The 23,390-nt window shown below is 29.5% G+C and overlaps 1 protein-coding gene across 1 annotated transcript in view; it reads right to left on the bottom strand.

Moving 5' to 3' along the window:
- Window positions 1–23,390, bottom strand: part of LOC113366258 (apoptosis-resistant E3 ubiquitin protein ligase 1) — a 29,360-nt gene that overhangs the window by 1,750 nt on the left and 4,220 nt on the right. Inside the window, exons 2-12 of the mRNA XM_026607837.1 lie at window positions 21,894–22,033; window positions 17,007–17,147; window positions 14,915–15,026; window positions 10,448–10,644; window positions 8,126–8,324; window positions 6,480–6,744; window positions 3,591–3,708; window positions 2,995–3,145; window positions 2,409–2,590; window positions 2,102–2,215; window positions 1,067–1,393 (exon numbers count right to left, since the gene is read on the bottom strand). Coding sequence (XP_026463622.1) covers window positions 1,067–1,393; window positions 2,102–2,215; window positions 2,409–2,590; window positions 2,995–3,145; window positions 3,591–3,708; window positions 6,480–6,744; window positions 8,126–8,324; window positions 10,448–10,644; window positions 14,915–15,026; window positions 17,007–17,147; window positions 21,894–22,028 — 1,941 coding nt within the window. The 5' untranslated portion in view covers window positions 22,029–22,033. The remainder of the gene's footprint in view (window positions 1–1,066; window positions 1,394–2,101; window positions 2,216–2,408; window positions 2,591–2,994; window positions 3,146–3,590; window positions 3,709–6,479; window positions 6,745–8,125; window positions 8,325–10,447; window positions 10,645–14,914; window positions 15,027–17,006; window positions 17,148–21,893; window positions 22,034–23,390) is intronic.

The following is a 23,390-nucleotide window of genomic DNA, read 5'->3' as shown; positions in this document are numbered from 1 at the left end:
TAAATATGAAAATAACATAACAAAAATGTTTGAAATATTGAAAATATTTAAAATATTAAAAATGTTTAAATGTTCATATGTTAAAAATATTCAAATGTTAAAAATATTCAAATGGTAAAAATGTCCAAATGTGTTTCTCACAATCAGAAAATATAGATAGAAATAGATTAGATTTTTATTTCACCATATTAGGCATTTTTGAAATCTATATATATATTTTTACTATTATCTAGATATATTTATAAAAAATACATGTATTTGTTTTCAAAATTCAGCTTTTAACAACTCCAACAGCAAAAAAATAAGACTTGTAGAAGCCATATTGACAAAATTAGAAACAAAACCTGTATATGACCCTAATTAACATCACAATAAAATTCAGAAAGAGATTTAAAAATTTGGTTACATTTTAAATGATTTTAAAAACTTTAATAACCAAACATGCTTTAGGAGTAAAGCGTAAAAAAACATCTATTTTAAAATAGAAAATCTCTTTTTAAATTTGTTGACATAAATATGAAAATAACATAAACAAAAATGTTTGAAATATTGAAAATATTTAAAATATTAAAAATGTTTAAATGTTCATATGTTAAAAATATTCAAATGTTAAAAATATTCAAATGGTAAAAATGTCCAAATGTCAAAAATGTCAAAAAATGTCCAAAATGTCCAAAATGTCCAAAATGTCCAAAATGTCCAAAATGTCCAAAATGTCCAAAATGTCCAAAATGTCCAAAATGTCCAAAATGTCCAAAATGTCCAAAATGTCCAAAATGTCCAAAATGTCCAAAATGTCCAAAATGTCCAAAATGTCCAAAATGTCCAAAATGTCCAAAATGTCAAAAACGTCAAAAACGTTAAAAACGTTAAAAACGTTAAAAACGTTAAAAACGTTAAAAACGTTAAAAATGTTAAAAATGTTAAAAATGTTAAAAATGTTAAAATGTTAAAAATGTTGAAAATGTTAAAAATGTTAAAAATGTTCGAATGTTCAAATTGCCAAATATTGCAAATGTCCAAATCTTGAAAATGAATGTGAATTGAAAAATAAATTCCATTTTACCTCTAATTCGTTCTCATCGAATATGCTTAGCAAGTTATCTGGTATCAGATCATTCAATCCTTTTAAAAATGCATCGACTTCATCCCTCACACTATTGGCCAACCTGTGTTGAGCAAGCGCGTCCAGATACCTCAATTTATTCGAGTTGGTAACCCTGACCTGGCAGCCCTTGGGCATTAATTCGACTGTTCGCAGGAGTTGGCCTGTTTGGGAATCGTATTGATCCTCAGAAAAGTACAGTTCCAAACTGTCAGGAGATTCTAGATCAGTATCAAGGACATACTTGATCTTGCTCAGGTACAAATCAGGATCGTCTTGTTCGAAGTACTATAAATAAATCAATTATAGGGTATTATATTTGATAAAATATCATAATTTTTTAGGATTTTTTCATATTTTGCATATGCATAATGAAACAAATATGACCTAATAAACATTAGGACAAACTATATGAATTTTCTAATATGTGTAGATAATGTTTTGACAATGAAGACCTAAGTTAATTAAGATTTAACAACATTTAAATTGTCACGATCAAATGTCGACTAATTATAAATAAAGATTTTACTTTTCTTCAAAAACTTATAAATGCGATTTCCACTTAATATGCACGCTATATGTCGAAGCGCGTCATTTTATTTCAAATATTAATGAATGTTTATAATTAAACCACTTTTTGCGTGCAATGTTTCACCAACTTCACAATGAAGAAACGGCCCCGTGGATCTTCAAACTAGCAAGAATGCCAACTTCCAAAAATCTGTTCATAAATTGTGGAAATAACGCTGATATTTTTTTTGCATTTATTTGCTTCTATAAAGAAACGGTTTAGCTAGTTTTCAACAATTTTTCATAAAATCGTCGACTAAAGGTAATATTTTAGCTATTATACATACACACAATACAAACATACAACCAATTAAGATAAACTCGAAACCTCAAGAAAACATATAATTATCAAATGAATTAGTAAGAAAATAATTTCTGCATTATTATGAGAGAATGGTAATGTGTTAATATACTATTGTGCCTTACCTTATAATGTACACGAAGTCCTATAAGTTGCGCTAAAAATGATCTAGAAAATCTTCCTCTCACCAACTGCCTATATGTGCCGCCCAACGCACTTTCGTACAAGCATTTGCCGACCTACAAGGAAGTAAATTTGAAGCTTTGTGAAGAAATTTAAGCTTTTATTGTGAATACTATGAGAAATGATGTAAGTAAAAGCCGTATATTGGTAAACTAAACCTCAAATCAATTTTACATCATGAGACCTAAGACTTTTTTGCATATGGTGAAAATTGCATTTTTTTTTTTTAATTATAATTTATAGACTTACAATTCGACCAGCGAATTCGAAATGCTTTAGCTTCAGATGAGGTGGTCTTTGTTGTGAACCATTAGGATGCACCAGAGCTTGGCCTTTATCTTGGAATGTTCTAAAAAGACCTCCTTCTGGTGAAAAAAGCGCGCTACACAATAGTTCGAACCATTCGCGCCTTACGCCGCCCCAATCAACTCCTAAAAACCGTTATAATACTATAAAAACAATAATAGTTATATATTCATTATTTACAGTACGTGCATTGAAACTTCATTTTAAAAATTATTATGAAATATTAAATTCCAAAAAAAAATTAACAAGACTCCTAAGAATATTGCATATTTATTACTGCCTTTCCTAAGCAAATACATCACCTAAATAAAAAATGAGTTTTTTTATTATTTATTTTGAGCTATAAACTTATCTTAATTATCATGCACATTTGTGAAAAAATTGTGTAATATGTAATATGAGTATGATTTTTTTTCGTCGTGTTAAACACTTCCTATTATTATATTATAACTGAATCAAATGAAATAATTATATACTAAATTTAAAGTTTAGTATAATATGGTTTTAAAAAATGAAAATAATTTTCAACCTTGCTCTCCTTGGAATGTAACTTCAAAGTTTCTACACCAATCAGCAGTACTAAATCCTTTAGTAGCTTTCATACTACTATGCAACAGCCTCGTCCTCGAAACTCTTAAAGCTAATTTTTCGTGGTGATGTCTAGAATGTGCTTTTCGCACCTGAAATGAACGCAACAAATATATTTAAATACGAAGAATAATTTCAATTTTAATTAATGTAATTAAAATTATTATAATTTTAGTTTATGGTAGTGTACCCAATTTTCATGTCAAATTTAACAAGAAAAAAAAAACAATATCTATACTGATCTCAAAAAATTATCATTAATAGTAAAGCAATTTCAACCAATTTTTGTAAAATTAGATCTACCCGCATCTCTTTAATTTTCACAAAAATATATGAAATGATTTGGATCATCGATCAACAGTAACAGAAATTCATTGAGAATATTAATAGGTAATTAAGCATAGAAAGACACATGTTTGAAATTGTTACATAAATAAAAATAGGCGAAAACTGGAATTTCTAATGTATAAATTTCAAGTAGAGTTCGTTAACTATTATTGTGAATAATTACTTTAATCATTTTTCTTGGTAAGTTACCTCGTGATAGAAAAAATCTTGTTTATCTTTAAATGTTTCCGAACCACCGATGTTTTTCAGAAGAAAGTGCGTGAAAGTTGCTGCTATAACATCTCGATCCCTTGATGAGAGAAGCACTCTGAGAAAAATATATGAAACAACATAATGTAAGTGATTTAAGTACACTTTTAAATACACATGAGAATCTTAAAAAAATCTTTTATATATAATGCTAATTTAACTGTAGTTTGTTAATAATATTAATTTGAAACTATTTAGTGTCATTATTCAAGTAATTGTTAGACAATTGTTCTACATAGCCAAATATAAAAAATATATAAGAAAAGCTAAACTTAACAGTGCCCTTACTTTTTTTTTGAATTATTAAAATCTACATATATATGTAAACGGTTGGGTTTATCCCCGGGCAGTTTTTCGCCTGATTTTTTATTGAAACCAGGTGGTAAGGGTTGCGGATCCAAAAAAGTTTTTTTTTTGGTAAACTTTTCATTTTATATGTTTTTAAAATGAGTATATAACTAGTTGGTAAAAAAACAAAAATAAATTCAAGTGTCAGATCGGGACCATGGCTTTTGTTTCTCCCTAGTAGTTTTTGCCAAAAAAATGTATAATTCTTGAAACCTTTCTTTTCAATTATAAATAAGAAAATACCAATAACGTTTTATTAACGATCAGTATGACAACACATAGTGTCGTGGATATTAATCATATATAAATAAACGAAATATAAATAATATTTTATGAAATTTATTATGACTATAATTTGGACAATTCGGTATTTCTACAATATGGAGCACGCCTCCATATTTTGGTGACCCGAGAGTGAACTAGTAACACACATACAAGAAGGTAAGAAGATCAAGACATATTTTGAAGTAGCACAAAAAAAATAAATTGAAGTCTCAAGAATTACTAAGAAAAGAATTTTTAAAAATATAAATAATTATTATAAATGGCTCACAACCGCCATAACTAGAAGAACATTCTAATCCTACAACTGAGACTCCGACCACGCACTTCAAGATCAACAATAACACGTGCTCAATAAATCACTTATTATCATGGTAAATAAGTCGATAATAAGCACCATGGCAACAGACAGGGAGCAAACAATTTGGCAACCGCCACATACACTCAACCGCTAACTCACCAGCGAAGGGCCACATACACTCAACCGCTAACTCACCAGCGAAGGGCCACATACAATCAACCGCTAACTCACCAGCGAAGGGCCACATACAATCAACCGCTAACTCACCAGCGAAGTGTCAAATATACTCAGCCGCTAACTCACCAGCGAAGGGCCACATCTACTCAACCGCTAACTCACCAGCGAAGGGCCACGTAAGCAATCAACAAACTCAACAAGCCAACACGGCAATTTATCACACAATCTCAACCAAAAGAAATTTACAAGGAAGTTCAAGAATGGCAGTCAGAGATGCGAAACAATCTTTTTCATTAGGCGGAGTGATGTAGCGGGTTGCCAACACGCATCGCGGCTTGTCAACACGCATCACATGTTACTGGACAGATTGGCCCATATAGTGACAGCACAGAAAAAAAAAAAAAAATAAATTCAAGTGTCAGATCGGACATGGCTTTTGTTTCTCCCTAGTAGTTTTTGCCAAAAAAATGTATAATTCTTGAAACCTTTCTTTTCAATTATAAATAAGAAAATACCAATAACGTTTTATTAACGATCAGTATGACAACACATAGTGTCGTGGATATTAATCATATATAAAATAAACGAAATATAAATAATATTTTATGAAATTTATTATTGTCTATAATTTTGGTATTTAATATGGACTTCGCCTCCATAAATTTATGAGTGATTAACAGTATTCCAAGTGGATATATTACACATAATTGAAAACGAACGAACACGCTAACTGGGAGTAGTTTCTAAAAGCAAATTTTCAAAAATCAACAATTTTTATATTTTAACCAGTTTCCGCAGGACTTTAATGGTTTAGTATGTTCATTAAGCCCAAGTACTCTATTGTTATACCAAGTAAAATCGTCTAATTTTAATTTTAGCTAACGTCAAAAAAACTACTCATTTTCTCAAACTTTGATGAATTTTTAATATTAAACTACATGTCGTAGAGCCGTAATATTACAGTTCTATAAGACCATGATATATATCGCTAAAAAAAGTTCCTTAAAAATCGGCTTAATTTTTTTCTCAACAGTTAATTACAAGAAAACGACTCGGTAGATTTTCACCTGAAACTAATCAGTGTCATTCCCAACTAATATCCTTCGAACAGTTTTTGATTTTTTAAAATCGATTCGGTAGTATAACTTATTTGAATTTTTTTTTCAAATTATAAAGAAAGTTCGGCAGACCGTCGCACAAAACTGACAAACGATAGTCCTCATCGAGTTGCATCAAATGGCTTTTAAATTTCTGAAATCGGACAAGCCGTTTTCGAGAAAACGTCGATTTACGGTAAAAAATCTGTTCACATACACACACACATACTTTTTCCAAATTTTGGTCTCATTCGATTCAGAATGACTTGAAACGTCGAGAAGGAAGTTAATAACATGTATGACCCTGAACTTTCACCCTCTTATTATACTATAACTATATGTAATAAAAATGAATTTTTGATCAAATTTGATAGTATGACACATTTAACGTAATACTCGAAAGATACGTAATACTTGAGAAAAATAAGAATATGCCCGGATTATATACGGTAATCAAAGATAATTAATTGATTAGAAATCATAAGCAAACATTCATGAGATTTATGAATATCATTCTGTATAAATACTTAGGTATTGTAATTAAAAATGATGAACTGAATATCTTAAAAAAAAAACATGAGTGTATCAAATTACAAACAAAATCTATGTGATTGATTTAGTTACCTCGGTTGGCACCCATCGTCTATATGAAAGTTCTCATCGAGCAAGAAAGAAAACTTTGTGGACGGACAAAGTCGGAATGTGATCAATCTTTTTGGAATGATTTTCAGGAACATCTCTTTGAGAGTGATCTGCTTGGGACTGACGTAGCAAAGAACTCGTTTCGGCTTCGGCAAAGTTATATCGCCTGTGGCTAACAGACGCGCCTCGTAGCAGATGTTATGTCTACGGGAAGCTACAGTTTTGTGCACTAATGTGGTGTCGCTTCCTACAAACAAGAAAACATATAATAACCACCCATGTTTCTAATTTCACTAATTAATACAATAATGCAGATTAATTATATTTAATTAGTCATATAGGGAAAATACAGACAAAATGGTATATATTAGGATAGTAATGAATGATAGAGACTTTATTTTAAAATTGGCTAGTTTAATTAACGTATCAGCGATTCTATAATATGAAAAAAGCCAAGATAACAATAGTCCTGTCATTGTCACGGTCTTGTCGCAGTAATCATTTTCGCACATGAAAATATTCATTTTGAGGGTGTTTTTCTCATGTTTCTTGAGTACCCAATCATTGATATTTGTAATTATTTCTATTCAAATCAATTAACTTATGTCAGTATCAGTGATTTCAATCGATTTTATTTCAATGAACAGGTGTTTAACGAAATTATAATTAATTATATACTTTTGTTCAATTTCGGACAATTATTAAATACTTAGTAAATTATAAATGAACAAAATGACATAGTACTATTCAGCAAGCAATAAAAATCAAGACAAAAAAAATTAACCTGTTGAAGGTGATTGGCTTTTAATTTCTACTTCCCGTATGCAAGAAATAATTACTAAAAACTGAAGACCGAAAGACCTATTTGTAAAAAAAAGAGTCCCACATTTGTGACGATTTATTATTGAACTGCTTTTTTTCAAAATTATGTCTGTATGTCCTTGCTAAAAATTTTCATTTGTATTAATATTTCAAAGATTTCTGAAATCGTCAATAATATTTATATGTTCATATTTTTTCAATTATCAAAATGTATTGTAAATTATAATTCCTAATATGTTTGAAAAATAATTTTATTTCTGAAATTTTTATCAAAAATCAGATAATTTGGAATATATATATCAAATATTAAATTCATGCCGATACGTTTACCATGCAAAAATGATCAAAAAGTAATAATTACTGCACGTGTAAATGTTGAATTAATTTTATAACAATGTGAATAAACCACTCGTTTTAACAATGATCTAATTAAATTTTATACTAATTGAACACTTTTTCTTAATATTATCAAAATTAAATTATTTGAATTCTAATATAGTATACTATTGTACATATAGTTTTACTTTGTGGCCATTTTTGCATGTTGATTCATGATTTTTGAAACTTTTAATTTTTGGACAAAAAAACTAGTGAATTTAAATTCACAGATTAAAAACAAGTTTAGTTCGTTTGTCCAAAGATTAAAAATTTCAAGAAACATTAATTTTATGCAAAGCATGTTTTAATATGCAAACAATTTCTAAAAAAAATTAACGTTAGTTTTTCCTCAATAACAATATACTGAGATCAACTTTTTATTCGCAGCTTGTTCGACAAAATTTAAATTTGAATTTATATGGACTTACCACTAAGAACAATTACATCGAATTCTCCAGCAATAAGTTGTTGACCATTGTAGGTCACACAACACTTCAAACATGCAGTCTGTTCAAAGAGTAAAGTTAGAGTTATTCTTCTATTTACGGAATCGTAATGTATTGTCGCTGATGATGATAATTGAGGATTTTCGGCGCCAGACAGATCACGTACTTCAACCTCATAGCCCTGAAATTTTAAGATAGTTTTATTTATCCATGTGATAAAAATATTTACGAGTAAGTGATTAATACTAATAATAGAAGTTATATGAACTTGATAGATTCATCATATTAGATAATTATTTACTTTAATTAATTAGTTTTGATAAAAAATTCTGTAAAATTGTAACCCCCAATATAAGTGTGAGTCTCTGTCCGAAAATTAGAGCTTACAGAAACAACAACGTATCTACTCAAATCTGCTAGCCTAAAAAAACTGTACGAGTTATATTATAATACCCACATTGCTTAAACATCTTTTAAGAAAATAGTGAACGTCAACCAATAGTAAAATTTATCCAACATAAAAAAGTTTTAATATAAAAAAGTTTTATCAAACAATCAGACCGATAAAATCTGTTACAAAACGTAATAATATTTTTTTTTAATTTTAGGCTATTGTTGCTTAAACCAACGTAAACTTTTTGCAAAGGTCACAAAATAAAATTCTTGAAAAATAAGAGGCGCCCAAGTATGCCCCAAATTGGCTGATGTACCAGAACGCCAATATGTTCACGGTAACCAGAAAACATACAACTAACCATAAGAACAAAATTAGATTTGAATATCATACGAGCCAACTTGTTTGAATTAATTTACTTTTTTATTTGCCATTTCTTATTGTTTACACATTTGCCAGAGTAAAGGGTTAGTTGGATTTTATAAAAAAAGATCTGTGGAATCTGATTTAAAAATAACAATAGAACTTATGAAACAATTAATTGCTAAAATATTACATCGAAGTCTTAAACTGAACCAAAGTGCTTACAACCAAATAAACTAACAACGAAAAAAATGCTTTTGTTATAAATTTTCAACCATGACCAATTATCTCCTCACAGCGATGTCACTTGATTAACACTTCTTTAAGTACTAACTTATTGCCTTCAGCAAAAACTTTATGACTAAAATAATTTAATAAATTGTGGAATTTCAAATTGATTATAATAAAATTTAAACAATCATTCAATTATTTTATGAACTGGAATGATCGACTGAATTTGGACACACTATCGTAGCAGAAATAAAATAAAGTGCGCGTAAGGTTCACACGCGATTGAAGTAAAACTTATTTGCTACTGTACAAGATGGCATTTAAGTAAAAATAAATACGTCATATAACAATTTTGAATAATGTATATTAGTAATATGGTAAGACTCGTGATGCACACATTTATTAGTGTCAACCATTACACACATTTATATAATGATAAATTATAAAATATATTGTAATAGCATTAAAAATATGTAAAATATCTAAAAACAATAATGTAATTAAAGTCATACTTCAAATATGTTCGGTTTGTCATTGTAATTAGCATTTAGAAATGAACCTTCATTAGAGAAATGAAGTAATTCCTGATTAATAAATTCTATAATATTCATTCACACAGTGGATTATGTTAAACAACGCCTAAACAAATACTGTTTTTGCAACTTCTCTCATCATGGAATTGTGTTTGAAGAACTTCATGTAATTAAAATTAACATACATTCATTGGCTGCTTGCATTTTTTTACTTTTTCGCTGGCTTATAAACAGCTTTTCATTTTAATAACTTCAAAGATTTAGCGAAACTACGAATAATAAAATTATTTCTAATCAATAAACATACGTTTAGTACACGACACGAATGCTTAATTTGTTCTATTATTTTCAAGGAACAATCTATGCCGATTTTCTTGTCGATATCGGAACGCATACAAAGTTGATGGCGGTACGCATACAACGACAGATCTCTATTCACATACACGACGACTAATCATAATCGACCCGTATAGAAATGATTCATCGAAAGTGAATGACGTACAGTTCTGGCGTAACGCATTTCCGTTGCATTTGTACGGTGTTGCCTAGAACCCGTATAGAAATGATTTCATCGAAAGCGAATGACGTACAGTTCTGGCGTAACGCATTTCCGTTGCATTTGTACGGTGTAAACCCTAGTAGCACCTAAAGAAGTTTTACTTCAATAAATATTCACTGTTTCATCGTACATTAAAACATACTAGTTCTTTCATTATACTGTATGTACACTAAAGATTTATACTTCTTCATTTATAGTGTACTAGAATTATCTCTTTCAATTACCTGCGCAGGATTAGATTCCGAATCGTCCAAGTTGCAAGCATTGCCATGTTCGTCGCGAGGTTCGACGTGTAGCTTGGTGGCAGCGCCAGCAGCACAGACAACAGCCGCCGCAGGCCGTACCAGCCTGGTACGCCTCGCGTCGGCTGGTCCAGCCAAGAAAGTGCGTAGGAAAGGACTACCGGCAATGTGACACGTGCCTGAAGAAAAAAAGACATTTAACAATAGTAATCGTATTTAAAATCTTTATATAAATGAAACATACACCTAAAAAGATCACCGAAAGAAATTTTTTGCAAAACATACCAAGTGCACCGGAAAGTTATTTTTATTTTACAATTGTCGAGTTATTTCATTCGACAATTGTCGAAAAAAACATTAACGTATTTTCAAGAAAATGAAAAAATTAATTCTTAAAAGTAGTGGTCACTTGATTCTATACATCTTAACAGTCTTTCTGAATATTGTAATTGAAAACAAAACTGTTTCTTCTCTGTGCAAAACCATTCACCGATTTCTAACTTCTTCAAAATTATCGAAGTGCGCGTATCCTACGATGCGCAAAGTTGATAGTCGATTAAATCAAAGTCTGGATAGTTTAGCGGCTACGACTAAAAAATATCTTTGATAAATTTGAAAAAATATCTCTAAGAAACGGCGCGGTATGGTATTGTAAATTCATTTTATCGTGTTTTCGGACCCATTCTGGTCGTTTTTTGATCAATGTGTAGTTTAAATTGATCATTTGTTATATTAGACAAATTTAGATATATTTTATAAACTCGATAGGAGTGTTTAAATATACATTATCTATAGCAGATTAAAGCAAAAGCTAATTTCAAAATTATAATGCTTACGCTTATTCTTGATTTCAGCCTGTTGACTGGAACTGGCAATAATAACTAGGTTCACAATTTCTAATATCAATATTACATAATTTAAAATAAGTTTGAAGTAATAAAGTTGGAATAATATTAGCAAAAATGCAAGATTTGAAAAAAAGTTCTTGCGCAAAAAGCGTTTGTTACTTTAATCAACTACAACTCTCTATAATTTATAAACTTCCGGAAAGATAAGTTTATATTTACGTAAAAAATTCTGATTTGATAATTTTCTCCACTTTTGTAATTTGTAAAAACTATGCACGTTTGAGCCGATTTTTGGCCTTATGTCCACCGTTTATAAATTTCAAAGCCCATTCGATGTAACTCGATAAGGACTAGCTTCGGTCAGTTTTACGCGACGATGGCCAAGCCGATTTTTTGTTTGAAAGATATTGGCTGGGAATCGCATTGATTTGTTTTTAGTAAAGATAGGCTACGATGTTTCTTCATGATTGAATGTTGAAAAAACGATGAACCTCGTAGTCTGAAATAACATACAATAACTTATAGGCCTACAATAAGCGGTTGAATTATAAAAATTCATAAACGCGACTCGAGTGAGTACTAGTACACGAGTATGTACATTCCGTGTTTCATACGTAAATACTAATTACAGTTTACGTCCACCACACTTAAATAAAACACACGTAAAACTCGAAACGAATGAAATTAAATGTGGTAAGCAAATTAATTTAATTTTACATATTTCATATATTATAAATTTGTTTTAAAGACATCAATTGGAAATCGTATTAATTAGTTTTTAGGGAAAGCGAAAATTTATTTTTGAATTTTTAGTTGAACTTTTCGAAACTACCTGAACCTTAATTTTTATTGATTATGTATATGTCGCGAAAAGTTCATGGAACTTTCCAAGGGAAAATGCTGCTTACAACTAGTTTTTCTCTTTAATTGCGAAAAAACCGTCAAACAAACATCATCAAATCGCACGTTTAAAATATAGACAGTATTTAAGAAAGATATGTATATATTACATGAGGCGTGAAATTACATTTCATAAACAGGTGTTTTTATTATATTATTTCGTATGTTTTTAATAATTTATGTAACACGTTAATCAATTACACTTAACAATTATTAGTTCTTTATTATGAGTATTTCAGTTCACGTTTGAAGAAATTAATGTTTTCCAGCTTTTGAAGAATTAATATTTTATAAAATCTGATACAATAAAGAAACTAGGCAATTAACAGAGCCAGTAACAATTGAAACGTATGATATAAATATAATCACTTGTAGTACTCAACAATAATATTATAAAAGCCATAAAAAAATAGCCGAGAGTAATGCTTCATGGATTTTACTTAAGTATCGGATTTTTTTCCTAGCAAAATATGAATTATATTAGAAATAACTACTTCACTGAACAAACTACATTTACGCCATAAAAATATTTTATCTTCAAAATATTCAAATCACTGAACAAATAAGTGTACTCGCTTAAATATGTAATACAAACTACGTACTATATATTTCATTATACATATAATATGTATATATGTATGCTTACTTACATATACGTGTGCAAAATATGTATGTACATAAAGACGTAGCGAAATCTCGTAGAGGAAGATTAATGATGGCCTGATGATAGGGTACGTTGCCAGCTCCTATCATATATTATTTTCACCGTTTCAATAGGATTACATGCGAACGCAAATGCGGGCTTTCTCGCTGAATTATAGAAAGCGATTCGATCGTTGAGTAAATCGTGTATGGTACAAATAAAACGTAGATTCAATAAAAATCGAAGGATTAACGTCAAATAAATATATTAATTTATACCTATTCAGGCCAAAAAAAATGGCAACTAAGTACTTGAATTTTTTAATTGAACCAATTCAGATTTATTAATTTTCGAAAGAGGAGTTATGTTTTCGCGAAAAATCCCATTTGCCAATTTTCTCGACGTTTCAAGTTATTCTGAATCAAATGACAACAAATTTGAAAAATGATATATGTTAGTATATATATATATATATATATATATATATATCTTGACAGTTTTTTCGACGTTGAATTTATATATATATATGTATATTTGTTTGCATATGAGCCGAGTTTTGATCTTCCGTCAACGTTTTCCATTTTGAAAATTTAAAAACTATTCAAAAAATATTTGTTTGAAATCACGTTGATTTAATCAACTATAAACTAGAAACTATAGTTTCTGATAAGTTGGGAAGAGCCGTTTCTTTCTAATTGTTAAAAAAAAATTTTTTTGACGATTTTTATGAAACTTTGTACAACGATAAATTTTATTTATTATAAAAAAAGTTAAGATTTTTCGCATTTCTAATCAAAATCTATGACAAAGCATATGCACGTAGTGTTGTGTTTTGCTAGTAGCTACTGATTACAGTTTACGTCCAAACTTAAATAAAATTAATTTTAGATCAGAAATGGATAAAATGAACTATGTTAAACAAATTAATTTAATTTATACAATTATAGATATTATAAGTATGTTTAAAAGATCTTTGAAATCACTTTGATTAGGTTTTCGTGAAAATGAGAATGTTATTTTAGAAATAAAAGTTGAAATAATTTTACCTAACTAACTATTCAATTCTTATTGTTTAAGTTGATTATTATACAATTAGTTGAAGAAAATTCAAATTATTACTGAAAATCACTCAGGAATATTTGAATAATTGAAATAATTGAATTTGTAGAAAGTTGTTATAATTTTTTAGTTTTCTCAAAAAAATCGCATTGGTAAATTTTATGTTTCCTCGAAAGTTCAAGTAATTCTGAATTGTATGACATTAGGCTAAATGAGACAAAGTTGTATGTGTGTAAGCGTATAAATATCAAAATTTAACTTTTCGTGGACCCTTTTTTGTTAACGGCTGCACTAATTTCAAAAAAGTAAAACCTATTAGATGAAACTACAACTGACAATTGTACGAGTCGTTTCTTTAAAATTAACAGAATTTTTTGCCTGCGTTTCGAAAAAAATCCCGAAACGATATTAAAATTTAAAAAATACTCGAAAAATATAGTTAGAAATAGTGCTGATTAGTTATTGGATTCTTCGTAAGCAATCGTTAATTTTTTTTGACGATATTGATATACCTTTTATATGATGTAGATACAACATGGGTTTAACGCTAACATTACTTAACGCTAACATTACATAACTAACTGTAAACACACGTTTATAGAAAATACATAAAATTCTTTAAATTTTAAATTTAATTTAATTTTAGCCGAAACAAAATTTTAAAACTCATTTGCCAAGCAATTTCAAAATTTGGTATATTTTAATTCTTATTGATTATTAATTATTTAAAACATATATTAAGAGTTTATGCAACTTGCATTGAGGCAAGATGCCATTTATAACAAGTTTGAATACTATTTTGTAAGCTATTTCCTAACCTGCCGAAAAGTTTGTAATTGGATATTAGAAGTTTCGGTGCATCAAAAGGCGTAAAATATTTCCACTGTTATTTGACTTATTCATGCATGTAAACTATGGGAATTATAATAAACATTATTTCAAATAATTCTATTATAATAGATATGTCAACAAATAAATTAACAATAAGACATTCCTCACCTATCATAACAGATATTTGATATTGCCCCGCAGCTCTCACACTGAATTTGATTCTGGCGACGTTTGCATTGTCTGGATCCGTTGGTGATCCCAATTCACATAATGTGGCCACCTATGCGATAAAATTATCGTAATCTTGTAATAAAGGAAATCGTTATTAGATGTTTGATATATGGCCAATTACATAAACATTTATGACATGCTAGCGATAGATAAAAATATGGCTTGCATATACTGGCTGGTCACCTAAGAAAATATGTCGATATTATACATCGAATACAGTAATTATAATACGGAATATAGTGCAAAACAAAATATAATATAAAGAGTTTGCTAAATTAAATAATTATATTGACAGAGCCTTATTTCTTATAAAACAAGCAACCACTTTTTTAAACTGAAAACAACAATTTGATTGACGAGTAAAACGGTTTTTAAAATCAATTTATGAACTATTATAAACAAATACTAGGTAAATACATTTAACAAATAAATGTTTCAAAGTGGTTGAATAAATTACAAATTGAATTTTCTGGGCCCAGTGTTGGCACTAACTATTGGTGGTTCAATGGTTCAAAGTGGTTAACCATGTGGTTGCCACCTTGAGAACAATATATCTAGTCTGAGTTGTACGTCGGAATACATAGTTCGGATTGCTTTTCAAACAAAATTAAAAAAAAATAAGTTGCAAGAAATTTTTGAACACATTGGATTTTTCGATTAACTACAATAGAATGAATATTTCTGATAACATATGGGATAATTTTGCAGATGAAACAGTTATGTTATGTTACTGGTCTCTTTTGATGAATACAAACTGTCAAAAAGCTATGTCTTTGCTGTTCAATCGAGCAATTTACTCTATATCAACTTTGAAACTCTAACCTTCAAATGGTACAAATAACAAATAACAATGTTATCATAAATGCATCTTTTTTATCATTTATGATAACACATGTGCAAAGTCGAATGAAAGTTATATTCTGATCTTTGTGCCATTTGGAGGTTAGGTTTAAAAAATTAATATTGCTTGATTGAATTGCAAAAACGTAGTTGGGGTTAAATTTAGTGGAATTGTCCGCATAACAGAATGTAGTGGTAAAATTTTATTTCCAAACTTGGTGTTCGATCGAACAATATTAAATTCTAAAACCATAGATGACAAATATACAAATATGCATTTGTTATGAATATACAAATCTGCATTTATTGAGTGCTGTCCGAAGTAGCTTAAATGATCAGGGGCCTTAAGCGGTAAAAATATAAAAGCTCTTCATCTTGGATTTCGAAAGATTAGCAATCCACACGCACAAAATGGCATGGTGTTTTGTTTTTTAATGATATAACCAGTTTCAATCGTTTTTACTCATCTTATCTATCCCAGGAACATATAACCACATACTTATTAACAAAAAATACAAAAAAAATTCTATAAAGGAAGTTCACAATTACAGTGTGTGGTCATATTTGGGACATTAACCCATAACGCATTACTGGTGGATTAGTTGGTATATTTTGAGAAGTAAGTAGAGTTGAAGTGAAAACCCAATCACCTATTACAGGTTTCAATTTTCTTTTTTCTTGGACTTGAATGAACTACTCTGTAATTCTTGCAAAAAAGTGCTATATCATTTTGACCATCGCCTGAGTATGTCATTTTGTTCAAAAGTGAACAAAAATAAATAAATAAAAAAGTAAAATTCCAACAAATACCTGATTATTGAAATAAAATTTATTAAACTTCATTGATTAAATAATTGCGAATTCCTATAAACGAGGTCCCAAAAACATGACTAAATGCCAAATTAAACTTTGAACTGATTACTGCGTAAAGAATGTGACAATGACGCTCAACATCTGGCAGAAAAAACACTCTGCATAATAATTTGCGATAATCGTTTTGTGACATTTTGTCGCAGAGAAAAAAAGATGTCGAATCATCAAAGCTTGAAGATGCATGCAAATGAACATTTTTCGGTCTATGTTATCTACAACGAGAAAGACCAAATGAATGGGTATGGAGCAATTCGAACACCAATCGATATTTCACTATTTCTATTGGAACTCCTGTTAGAATTGTTTGCGGAATTACCTTCCTCGTTCCTTCAGTAACCTCAACGAACAGCTGATCTGTATCGCAGATCGGATACGGCTGCCCATTGCGTTGATAGAAGCGCACGGTGAAACACATGGTGCCACCGACGCGCTGGGGTTCCGACCAATCCCATTGCACCTGGAAAAAATTGCGTTATTATCTGGTTATTATTATAATAAAACACAACCTATAAATGTCTTAATAATAAATCAAACTAGTGGTGCCTGGAATTGTTCCTTTAGGCACATTGCTTGAAATTCCCGTGCCGTAATTAAACATTCGAGGAATAAAAATAATCAATCATAATTAAAAATTCAGTAATGATTAATTACAATTGTTTCAAACCTTTTCAAATATATGTTTTATAAATACTAGAAATTTATAAGTGCTTATTAAATTGGACGATGAACGTATTCTACTAAGGTGACCATGCATACCTCTAAGGTGACCATATTTTTTTAAGGTAATCCGTAATAAGGTGAGGGGGGGAGGTAGTGTATGCATCAAAAGTTAAAATATTTAAAATAACAGTAACTAGTTAAGAACGCAATAAAAAACAATTTGTTTTAAATGAATCATTTTTTACAATTACTGACTTATATTTCATACGAGATTTTAAAAATATAGCACTCATGCCTGGCAGCAGTCAAAAAGTTTTCATAATTATTATTTTTTTTCAAAATTATTAATGTAAGAGTCGATTTTGATCCATCTTCAGAATTTTGTATTCAGTATTTTTTTTATTCATAACGTATTGTTTCATACGAGCTTATAAATACGAACTTATAATATAACATTTTCTGATATTTGATAGGATATTTGTAATATTATTATCAAATAAGTGCAAAAATTCAATTTAAGTCTATACTTTTTGAAAATCCGGGACAATCCGAAACAAATAATGCTTTTAAAAAAACCTGGAACACAATATAGAAATACGGGACTGTCCCGGCCAATCTGGGACGTATGGTCACTTTAGTACCTCCTCATTTGACCGGGACAGTCCCGGATTGTCACCTCAGGTCCCGGGACATTTGTCCCGGTTTTTCGAAAAGTAATAGGTAAATTTACAAAAATTATAAAAATAAACGAACAAGTGCTATTTTTTTTTTCAAAATAATTATAAAGAGAATTCAATAAAATTTTATACAAGCTCAAAAATGAGAAAAACAGAGATAAAACATAGATAAGGTATTACATATAACTGAACAATAAAGATCTTACTAAAAAAAACCTAATGGAGCTAAGACAGAATAAACATCCTGTGTAATTTGAAAAAAATAGTTTCTTAGAAATTTTTGAAAAAGTTGAAAATCTTGGAACTTTTGGTTAAAAAATCATATTTTATTGCATTTGTTTTAAAAATATTGATTTTCTTTTTTAATTTTATTTAAATTTTTTTGCAAATTATGCATTTTGATCAAAATTTTGAAACTGCTAGATTTGTTTTGATCAACATTTAATCATTACTATATAAATATAACTACAAAAATTACTACAACCTGTATTACGGGAAGTTAATAAAATATGCATGAAATATTCATTGTAATTAGTGAACGATTCATTACATATATAGATAGACAAACTTTTAACAATTTAAAGTGTCTATAATGTTAAATTTATTTGCCCATTAATGAACCATCTTATATAAAAATTAGAATGAAAGTCTTGATATATACTATCCATTAAAAGAGCATCTTGACATACATATTAAAACTACTCTTGTAAAACATTTTTTACTAAATCGTAATCCATTTTTGTCTAATATAGATTATAAATTGTTTTGATGGATTTTCATATTAGCGATATAGATATATTAATTAGTCCATACTTCATAGCATGAACGTTTAAATCAATATATTTGACACTGAGCTATAAAATACACGAGAACGTAAATATTAATTAATTAAACTTCATTTACACTAGCATACTTTACTGTCAATATTCCAAATCTGCTATATTTACCATAGCAAATATTTTGAAATAGAACTTTGATAGAGTACGATTCTCATTACGTCTCTCATCAAATATATTAATTTGCAATGGCTGAAAACTTTTCGTAATAATCAGATATACTTCTAATAAAGCAGAGATCAAATGGCTGAATAAAATCAATGCATTCATTATTAATTAATTAATATAAAAATAACAAAGATGAATAATAATATCAGCAAACATAATAAATCTCGTGCAACAGTGGCAACTGATTTTTGTACGGTACTCACTGGCAACACAAGTTGACTATGAATGCGCAGTTGGCTTTGCAGAAGAAAATCAAAATAAGAAACGAGTCATGACATTTTCGAATTTGTAAAGCAAATCAGTAATTTTGGTACAGTTTTATACTTTTCTAATAAGTAGACGGACGAAAAAACGCAAATTTCAATAAGCGCTGACCAATAATCACAACATACAAGAACAAGTGCAATGGTTGGATCATCAACGCCAACTAAATTTCAATTAAATACCTATACCTGACCACCGGCCTACCTCAACGCCCAGATCTCGCTAAAGCAAGAAAATGCACAGACGTCAAATCTACAACTCTTTCACCCTCTACAGGACCGGTCTTCACACAAATAGAATACAACGTGTTGCCAATCACTTTCGAATTGGCTTGTACCAACACTGAACGAGGAGCAATGTGGTAGCACAAGTTGGCCGTGAGTGACAAGACACAAGAGAAATAAAATAAAATACGTGTCATAAAATCTTCGAATTTGTGAAATGATCAGATAATTAAATACAGTATTTTACTTCCCTAAAAAAATATTTTTGATATATAATATATTTTTGAACAGATATATCTGTAATCTTTCAATATATATATTGAAAAGTTAAATCATACAGGTAAAATTTGAGTGAACTTGAATATAAAAAATGTTCTCATTGATTCAATTTCATAGACATTCCTATATGATCAAATTAGGGCTATATAAAAAAGTAAGTGCATTATAATATAATTTATAACAACAATATAATAGTTTTCGAATATACTACTTTATAAAGCGACTAGCAAACCCCACGAATTCCGTTTCGCCACCAGATGGTTTCGTGAGAAAGATGGAGAAATTTTTTATTTGTTTTATATTTGAAAAGGAAAAATTTGATTTTATTATACAACAGTAATGAATTTATTTCGATTACAAAAATGAAGTGTTTTTTAGTTGAACTTCTCTAAGTAAATGAAAGTGAATCCGCAAATTATCCGTTTCATCGAAGTGCTCTTTGGTAAACCGATTTTTGCTTTTTTGGTCTGACGTTAAACAAACAAAGCGGATGGCTTTCCAACTTGTGAGCAGGCAACGTATAACTGCCCATGTGAAAAACAATGATTTTCTAAATAATCTATTTGAAATTTATCCCGCAAACGCTAAGCGATTGGCCTTGCGACTTGTTATTGCGAGCGCAAGGCGAACTGGAAATTGCAATCGTTTGAAGTCAAACGGAAGACCAGTCGGAATCATTGGTATGTCACCAAATTGTCAGCAATTTTTGATTGAATGGTGAAATTCAGTGCGTGTACATCATTATTCTTTGCGGCAAGGATTGCTCGTTGACTTAACCAAGCATAATTCTGATAATTCTCACTAATGTCATTACTCGATTTTTTAATTACGGTGCGTGAAGTTCCAGCAATTTGCATTAAGGCACGATGCCATGCACAACTAATTTTCTCATCTATAAACTTTGCGGAGCCCGAGACCTTTCCAACGAAAGCAAAATTGTCGAAATCGGTTTGTGCGTTCTGGAGTTATTTCGTCAGGAAAGAAAACCCGACTTATTTTTATATATATAGAAGAAGAAGATAATCTATTTGAAATTATTTAAAACAATTATTGATTATTTTTATTACTGGAATTTTTAATTACGGTGCGTGAAGTTCCAGCAATTTGCATTAAGGCACGATGCCATGCACAACTAATTTTCTCATCTATAAACTTTGCGGAGCCCGAGACCTTTCCAACGAAAGCAAAATTGTCGAAATCGGTTTGTGCGTTCTGGAGTTATTTCGTCAGGAAAGAAAACCCGACTTATTTTTATATATATAGAAGAAGAAGATAATCTATTTGAAATTATTTAAAACAATTATTGATTATTTTTATTACTGGAATTTTTAATTACGGTGCGTGAAGTTCCAGCAATTTGAATTAGGGCACGATGCCATGCACCACTAATTTTCTTAGCTATAAACCTTGCGGAGCCCGAGACCTTTCCAACGAATGCAAAATTGTCAAAATCGGTTCGTGCGTTTTGAAGTTATTTCGTCAGGAAAGAAAACCCGACTTATTTTTATGGCGTTGATTCGTGGAGCTGCGCTAGTGAATCAAGAATTGCATTCATCCAAAGAAAACAATCCAAAACTTTGAGTTGTCTTGCAAAATTATATTGTAAAGGTATATTAGTAACAAACTACTACACAACGATCTCTAAATTGGCACTGAAATTGGTAGTGAAAAAATGGAATCGATCACTATAAGATTGTGAAAAACAAGTGATCCTTAGATCGGATTTGAATAGAAACAGAAGGTGGTGTCATTTCTAAAGTTTTGTTTTAAATAAACTATCTTTTATAAATTTATTCATTTTCATAAGATTATCAACCACAATTAAGAAATGGCCCTCTTCGATCTAAGACAGTAAATTTGAGTAATCCACTGGGATGACCTTCATTACGTCCTGCACATGGAACCCCAGTAGGTGCTATTATTGCAGTTCAAATAATTAGCAAATTAGCCTATAGAATTTTTGTTTAATCACCATTTATTTTTGGTTAAAAAAATATCTGATAGTTTTTGGTATACTGACAAAACCATAAAACAAACTACTAAATTTTAATGATTCAGATTTATCTCGGGCAAAAAAAATATTTCCTCTAATTACCTTGCAGTTTGCAGGAAGCAGATATTTTCCTGTGACGTATTGGAGTAAAGAATGCCTTGCTTCAGGGGCCAGAGCGGGTTGAGTCATGGCGGCGAGAGTCACCAGACCCGCCACTGACACCGACACCACCAACATGCCGCCTAAAAAATAAAGTTATTGTTAATCTTTACAATGAGAGATACTGGAACTTTTAGTTACTTTTTGCATTAAGTAAAAATCTTATGATTATTCTATCGAATTACCGAACAAAAAAGTTGATGTACTATGAACAAAGAAGAAATACAATTATAGAATTTTATAAATTAATTGTAACAAGCCGGTGTCAATTGGTTTTATTTCGGATATAATGAAATTCAAAATTTGCTTTAAATCTCATCTGTCACAATAATTAATATTATTAAAATAAAACAGAAATAACGCTCATCTTACTGTTTCAGCTATTCATTTTATCATTATAAAATCATGTTTGTATGATTTATTATTTAGCGTAGCATGTTTCGGTGATGATACAAAACCTGGTATTTTGTATTTTATTAAGTAAAATATATTGAACCAAAAAAAAACACAAATAAGTTATCTGGCACATTTTTCAGATCTACTATGACCAAAGTCAAAGTACTACCATAAAATATTATAAATTTTGTTTTAACAAGCCATTGTTGTTCGGTTTCAATTCGGATATAGAAAAATTAAAATTCACGTTAAAACTCATCTGGCACGATAATTATTTTGATTGTTGGTTGAAATCGAAAATATCGCTCATCTTAATGTTTTTTCTATTATAATTTCTTCATTATAAAATTAGACATGTTTAAGTTCTTGTTAAGCCTAACATGTTCCGGTACTGATACAAAAACCCGGTATTTTAAGAAGTAAAATATATTAAACCAAAAAAAAAACAAATGGCTTTTTATAATAGAAAACAATTTATTTTCAAATAGAACTGTTCGTAAAATTAAAACAACACAAAGAAAATAATATTAACCTTAGAATTTGATGGCAATACATATGAAAATTTTAATTTTTAATGGTCCAAATTATAAAGTTTTTTTTATACTGGTTACTATTGAATAATTTTCTGATCGTACTGAGTCAGTACAGACTTAGATTCGTTAGTTTAAATCTGATGTAAATATTTAGGCGTCGCATTAAACTAAATATATTGCTTCATATAAACTATACTACTAATTGTAAGTACATATCATAATATAATTTTTGTTAAATTCTTTTTTTATTAGACTTGTTTTTGAAGTATTTGTTGTAATTTTAATGTTATATTCCAAAACTTGTATTTCAAAATATTGAGTTTCTAATCACATCAGAATTAATTATGAAATATATACCTAAAATGATATAATGTTAATAACCAATGACGTTAAAATTATTTTTAAGTGCCCGTTGAATAAATTACAAAATAATATCATATTGCAAGAGGTAATGTGCGGCTTAAATGCACGTTTGAACAAAATATTGTTAATTTTTTTTGTTTTTAAACAG

The sequence above is a fragment of the Ctenocephalides felis genome, unplaced genomic scaffold (genome assembly GCF_003426905.1).
Source record: "Ctenocephalides felis isolate EL2017-DRISC unplaced genomic scaffold, ASM342690v1 CF-g0.4_SCAFFOLD_01170, whole genome shotgun sequence".
Taxonomy (NCBI): Eukaryota; Metazoa; Arthropoda; class Insecta; order Siphonaptera; family Pulicidae; genus Ctenocephalides; species Ctenocephalides felis.
The sequence above is the reverse complement of the archived record's forward strand: the minus strand, read 5'-3'. Positions and strand labels throughout refer to the sequence as shown.